At 39.1% G+C, this 7,398-nt stretch overlaps 1 protein-coding gene across 5 annotated transcripts in view; it reads right to left on the minus strand.

Moving 5' to 3' along the window:
• cadm1a (cell adhesion molecule 1a) overlaps positions 1-7,398 on the minus strand; it is a 370,054-nt gene that overhangs the window by 116,369 nt on the left and 246,287 nt on the right. For 4 of the 5 annotated variants that reach the window (XM_046039204.1, XM_046039207.1, XM_046039208.1 and 1 more), the window contains exon 2: positions 2,258-2,275. The exons of the other annotated variant lie outside the window; for it this stretch is intronic. In XM_046039204.1, the coding sequence (XP_045895160.1) occupies positions 2,258-2,275 (18 nt within the window). The remainder of the gene's footprint in view (positions 1-2,257; positions 2,276-7,398) is intronic. 5 annotated transcript variants of the gene reach the window in all.

Genomic DNA, 7,398 nt, shown 5'->3' on the forward strand with positions numbered 1-7,398 from the left:
CCTCCAAAAAGAGTTAAATTAACATTCTGTGGTGTGGACCCATACAGACACTTTAAAAGTGTTGAAATCAACTCTGGCAGTGTTAATTTGAGTATGCTGATTAGATTGTGTATGTTTATACAGCCCATGCAGTGATTTGAGTGTACAGGGGAGGTGAGAAGAACACGTGGATGTGTTTTTGGTGCTAGAGCTATCGCTGGCTACCAATGAAACAAAGATCAGCAGGTACATACTCTCTTTTCAACTGCTGCCTAGATGTTTCACTGCTTTTTGACCCTTTTTGAGTTTGACAGTGACGGCCATGTCACATTTCTATGCATTGGCACCTATAAGCAACACAATGAAAAAAAACCCACTGCAAGTCCAAACATGCAGAACAAAATGCCAAAAGAACTGTGGCTGTCCTTGCTTGTCAACATCTAAAACTCTACACTTCTTGCATGTCCTTGTTTCTCTGCTATAAATGACAAAGGCAACATGCATATCTCAAGAATGGCACTTGTGAAATATTTAGTAGTTAATTGAAGTGATACAGCAATGAAAAGCAATACGAAAGCACTGAAATATATTCTATTAACGTAACTGGTTTAAACATGTAGCTTTATCAGTTGAAACAAATCTGATACATAGATGCAGTTAGAGGTAAGAACCTATAGACGAGTTTCTGTGCAACGTCATCAGAGAGATGCATGCGCAACCAGAGGACAGAAAGCAGCACTCTGTCTTTGCGGCGTATCAGTTTATATGGCATATCTAGCTGCAGTGTTGGGCAAATTACTCAGAAATTATAATGAGTTACTTTTTACTTATTACTCATTTAAAAAGTAACAATATTACTTTATTTATTACTGGGTATTAAAAGTAAATAGTCATGTTACTCGTTAAGTTACAATTACTTTCAACCACCGCACCCCATCCTTAATAGTGACGGGAAGCCTGTTCAGCAGCGCATTTTAGAAATGAATCCACTTTACTGGAACAGTAATTACCTGAGGACTCAACAACCAGCACCAACACTGTAGCCATGCAGACCAGGGGATGCTGTATCATATAGGTTATGGATATAAGCTATTTCTAAAAAAACAAAGCAAGTCCCTCCCAACATTTTAGCTAATCGCATATTCATAAACAGCATCAATGAGAATGTTTTTTACGAAGCATTACGTTTTTTAACGCCACTGTCTGAGATAAAATAAATAAATAAATAAATCAATTAAGTGTCTCGACTTCGGAACTAACGTTACCGTTTTGCACATGCATTTATAAGAGGAGTGTTCAGTGTTCAGAGCTTTTACAAAACACAAAACATTGATTAACGCCACTCTGTCCTGCCGAGTGGATGCTTCACTGGCCGTAGCTGCCGGAGTTTCTTTCTACATGCTAAGTTTCACGTCGCTGTGCTGCTTTAGCAGATGCTTCAATACAAAATTGTTTGCGGCTGTAAACATTTTGCTGGTCGCGTAAAGTTTACAACGGAAGACAATGTTCTTTGCATCTCTGAGTGTGACACAGCCGGGCTTAATGGAAGGAATGCCACTCCCTCTCGTTCTTCCATTTGCCTTTTGGGTAGCAGCTGACTTGAACAACCTTATGCCCGACTTCACTAACCTGCGGCGCAGTCGCTTATGTTATATTAATATTCAAAATGAAACACAAACAAACAGATAATCTACGTTGATTACAGTGGTTGACTACATTATTCTGACCGGCTACCAAAGCGTTTTTGCCCCTGGCTGCGCATGCATCCAGTAGTGTTTGTATGCAAGAAACCCGTCTATAAACAGTGTGTGTGCAAACACAGAAATTGGAAACTCAATTACTATAACATACAAAGGGTTTCATCTAACGTTTTGTTATTTTGAGAAAATAATAAATAAATTGGAATAAAACTATTCAGATCATTGAGCTCTGTCTTAGCACTATCTGGTTAACTGCAGTGTTCACTAGAATGCTACAGCTAGTGCTATATAGAACATTGGTAAGCAAGTGAAGATGCAGCAGTCCACAGCAATGACAGCGTTATGAGAATGGGAAGAAATAGGCTGTGTAGAATGCAATAGAGAGGCAGATATAAATTTAAATGTGAGGGAGAATTAGAGAATGGAGATGGAGAAAGACTGAGGATTGGTCGTACACAATACACAAACACTAGAGGCTGAGACGAAGCATGTCGTTTAATGAAACAGAAGCTGGAAAGCTAAAATTTGGTGAGAGGATGTGGCGAGGATAAGGAAGAGAGACACGGGAAAAGCCTTACCTGGGTACTGTGCAGCTCCTGTGTTGGAGGAGAAGGATAGGTGAGAAGGGTAGAAGGAAGGGGGGAAAAACAGAAAGGGAGGTTAGCATTCAAAGCCCCATTTAAAGTGAATTGCCCCTATTTGACAGTGCATAGAGGTACATGCTTGCAAATTACAGGAGAAACCAGGTAAGAATGGTATTCATGTTGTTCCCCTCTTCAAAGAGAAAATCATAAAGACCACAGCTGATTGAAGTTTTAGTGTACGATTTTAACTCTGGCTACAGATAGGCTTTGATCAGCTTCATATTGTTTAGTTTAATACCAAAATATTGTGGATTTGAAGTACTGAGAAGATGATATCTTTTGCTAATATCATTCATCATCAACAGGTCTGCAGAATTACAAATATCCTCTGAAACAGCATTTAGACAGCAATACACAAAACTCTTAACTGTAGCACAAAATAATGATGTTGCTATTGCCTTTCATGCTATTTGCCTTTCAAATGTGTTTACTGTATGAACACAGACATGACACCATATGCAACAGTGTGAGGTTGCCAGGCAACCAGCAGAGACTCCAGGAACTCAGTGCTTCAAGCCAAGAACAATCGAGCTATAACGTGTTAACTTGTGAGCTTTGGTACGACGGCATATGAGGAATATTCTAGATAAAAAATAAATAAAAATAAGGAGCCGGGGAGGGGGGTAATATTCAGAGAAAAAAAATGAATTTCAACCATTGAAGTAATACATTTACGAGAAAAAAAACAACAGATATTCCCCGAGATTAATTTACAAAAAAATAAAAAACCAGTGCAGACATAACAGAATAGGTGGAGTTTCCAGACAGTTAGGCAACAAAGCCACTTGAAAGCATGTGTCATATCTCATGTCATTTATAAATGTCTGCAGTTCTTCCCCGATTCTTTATGCTTTAAGTCTTTGAACAGAAGAAAGTATGTCATAATACCGGTTGGTGAAAGTAGCTTATGTGTGACAGCTGTTGTTATTAAAATCTGCATACCCTGCTTTTAACTGCGCACACAGCCTGTAATAACACACCCACATCGGAAAAATAGTGATTTCAAAGTTTTTTTCTCATACATTTGTTACTTTTTTAAAAACTTACAATGGTGTTTGTTTCCCAATTACAGAGCCAGGGCTGTGCACAAACAGATTTTTGCTGTTGACTGTAGCGGCATCTTTAACAGACATAAAAGCTGTATCAATCTTCTAATCCAACACAGTGCAAGTGAATAACTGTATATCCCAAAGTGTCTTCAATCAGTATTGGATTTAGTTTATTTACTTAATGATAATCATTCTGAAATGTTGCTGAAAGCATGATATTTTGAGCAGTTATTTAATATGTTAATTCTATTGGTGACCACTTGCATGCCAAAAGTCTACAAAATAACACCACCCCTGGAGGTAAACCATTACAAAAACGACAGCAAAACACACATTTCTAAATAAATAAGTGAAAACTTGCTGAAACAAGCTCAACTGGGACGTGTATAAAATACAACATTGCAGGGAAAGAGCAGCATTGGCCCTCAGTATACAGTCTGGCATCCGTTTAGGCCCCCATCGTTGAAGCACATTTTTCAGCCAAGTAAGCATCAGGATTCCAGCTACGAGGCAGCTTTTGATTAGAAAACCTATTTCCTCTTCAACTTTTGCCAAATTTCAATCATGGAGATATTCTAATTACCATTATCCAGAGCAAGAAAGAGAGGCAGAGATTGAGTGGGTGTGTGTAAGTGAGGGAGAAGAGGAGTAAGAGGGAAGCAGTCTTTGCATGTAAGCAGGGAAAATCGGAGGAAAATGCAGCATGAAGATCAAGTGAAAGAAAGAGTACAATTTAAGCTCTTTTACATCCTGTTACACAGCCCCATTTGTAGTAAAGATGTATCTTCTTGGATTGTTGCTTTTCCTAAATCCCTGGACATGTATATCTGCGAGACTAAAGGCCTCAGCATGCTTCCAACAGAATCGTCTGACCACGTCACAAATAGAATTTACATTAATTTCCAAGCCACTGCATTCATTTTCTAACTGTTTAGTGTTTAATGAGCATAACAAATTTATATTCATACAATTTGAATACAATCTAAGAAGCTCTGGCAGTTCCAACAAAACATTAAGGTTGATGGAGTTTGATAGCCTTCAATCTCATCGGAAAACTTTTACCAAAAAATATAAACTGGCATGCTCACAGAGAGAGAAAACCGCTAAGTCATAAAGTGTCCCAACATAGCATCAGCAGCATAGCAGTTGTTCCTTGCTTAAGAATTCAACCGTAGCACACAGGAAGCAGAATGTGTGAGAAGTGCTTCAGAGAGCCACATAGTCAACCCAGGCCCCCCTCGAATTCAGGTTAGTGCAGTGCGATGGGGTTAGGGGGTTTTGCTTTGGGGAGATTACACAGCAAGGGTGAGACATGGAGCAGCTCTCCCCATTTTAAGTAAATGGAGTGCGGGTGGAGAATAACTGCATGGTTGCTTTGCCCCTTATGGTCTTGTGGGAGCCTTCGCTATCCCACCCCGACCTACAACCTCCAGAGGTGAGGTTAAATGACAAGGACTGCAGAGATGTATTAAACATGAGTCATTTGGACAGAGAGCTAGACACTGGACCACTCCAGAGATGATAGGGACATTAACCAGGGTTTCACCAGGGCCTGAGCTGCATTTAATGAAGGCCTCCACTACATTCCAATGTCTCTCTCTACATTAAAGTCACAGCCAGGGAGCTAAGTAGTTCAAGATAAACACAGCCACTACTCTTTCTGGCTCCAGTTGTCTTATTTTCTGCCTCTTCCTGTTCCTCTTCCTCTATACTCACTCCCTAGTCTGGCAACATATTATAGTCTCTTTGTAGTGAGCAGTGGTCAATACTAACTTGTGAAGTTTTTATCAGGCACAAAACCAGTAGCAGTCAAGCACAAAAGTGTAAATGATTAGAGTTAAAAACGGTCCTTAACACTGACAATGAAAGAGAAAGATGGGGGTTTTTCAAACTTTACAAAAGCAAAATACAAATGTACAAATGTACAGAACGCATTTTGTGGTGCACTTACTTTGGCTTTTACCTCCAAATAAAGTAAAGAACTTGTTTACAACCTGTCCAATGATCTAACTGTTCTTGTTTCATGCCCTGTCAGATTTTGTTGCAATGATGTTGTACAACATACAGACATACTGTACAGAGACAATGTACAAAAATGACTCAACTTGTATTAAACTGGACTCATCCTTTACGGCTTAAATCAACCATCTGTAATTTGTGAGCTTACGATACTGCCATACTCCCAAGAGAAAACAAGTGTAACCACAAATAAAAGGAAACACAGCACGGCCACTGCTCTATACAAGAGCTAATAGTTGGTTACTACTGAAACTATATTTCCTATGGATTTGAGCCTTCTGAAAATGTTTATTAACTATTTGTAAGTCTTAGTTCTAGAAACCTTTTGATGTCCTGCCATGTTAGAGCATGACACACATGAAACACATGTTATGCATGGTGACCAATTTAATTAGAATATATTAGTCAGTAGGTCATCCTAACTTTATTGTTTATTGTTATTGGCTGGCTGAGGATCCACTGACTCAAACTACGTTAAACCAGTTAAACCAGTTAAACCAGTCCCTACCAACTTCACTTGCTGGACAAAAGGTTGGGGATTACTAAAATCATTGCAAATAATATTGTGTGACCTTGAATATCCACACCACATTGTATGACAGCAGCTGTTGGGATGTCTTGTGTGGACCATAGAGATATTTTATTGCATAATACTTTTTTTTTTTTTTACTAGTGCACCTAAAGAATTTATTGATATGCTGCAATGGAAGAGGGCCTTTAATACCTATGAATTTAAAACAATGTTTCATTTGTTATCACCTCTGAGCATTTGTCTAACAGTCTGCAGCAAGCAAAAATAAATTTAAAAAAAAGAGTCAACCTCACATAGTAACAAAAAAAGAAACACAAAACATCCCAGGTGTTATGAGAGTGGTCTATAGACATAAACAGACACAACAGCCTCTCTTTCATCTGTATTCATCAGGTGAGGGAGGCCTGGACACCCTCCTCTTCACTAGAAACACAATAACAACAATGGCTTCCTTCGACACAGCATAACCACACGCTACCAAGCGCATCATCTTCAAACGTAGCTCTTGGTTAATGGCCTGGAACACATATTCAATGTCTATCAAAGACGGACGTTGCTGGGATGGATGCACATGCTGACAACCACTCTCGCACGCTCCTCGACCACACTAACACACACTAAAACTCTGTGTCCCCTTCACACTCCTACTACCAGCATACATACACACACACACACACACACACACACACACACACACACACACACACAGAGAAGCCCTCCCTTCAGTCAGTTTAAGTATAGCAAGCAATAATGTGTTGATTAAATCTGTGATCAGCTGCCTAAGGGGCATGAAATTGGACATGATGAGTGTGGCACATTAAAAACTAATTATCAATAGCACCAATCCTATTGTCTTTCTTTTAAACCAGTCACAGCAGTAAATCAAGTGTGGAGAATGAACACCATGTGCTCTATCACACTGAGCTCTGGGGTTACAACCATACCTGGATCCTAGCGGCTTCAAATTTTTTTAGATAAAATATTAATCTATTATTTAATGCCTGTAGCACTTCCTTATTGTATTACAAACTCGCGGAGATTTGACAAAATATGCTGCCAGCGGGGAATCAAGCTGCTTTACCTGTAATGCTTTACAATTCAAAAGGTAAACTAGAAAAACATCTTCTCATTTTTGTCCTCCAAAACACATGTTATATGAGTGTGATTCAAGGTGTTTTTTAATCTCCACGTTTGTATAAAGAGTTTGAAAAGTACACTATCAAATCTACGTTGCCGTGATTTTGTCTTTGTCTGACTTTCGGAGATATTAGAGATGCAATTCAACTTTGAAAATATGAACAAAGTCAGGTAATGTTATTGCGGCAAACTCTGCATTGGGAGGGGGTTGGGTCAACATAACATGTGACTTTAAACACTGGTGATCTCTGTTAGGATGCTTTCACACCTGTAGTTCGGTTCATTTGGTCCGGACAAAGTGAAAAAAATGATACACTGTTGCATTTTAGTTCTGGTCC

Source organism: Micropterus dolomieu, linkage group LG23 (assembly GCF_021292245.1).
Source record: "Micropterus dolomieu isolate WLL.071019.BEF.003 ecotype Adirondacks linkage group LG23, ASM2129224v1, whole genome shotgun sequence".
Taxonomy (NCBI): Eukaryota; Metazoa; Chordata; class Actinopteri; order Centrarchiformes; family Centrarchidae; genus Micropterus; species Micropterus dolomieu.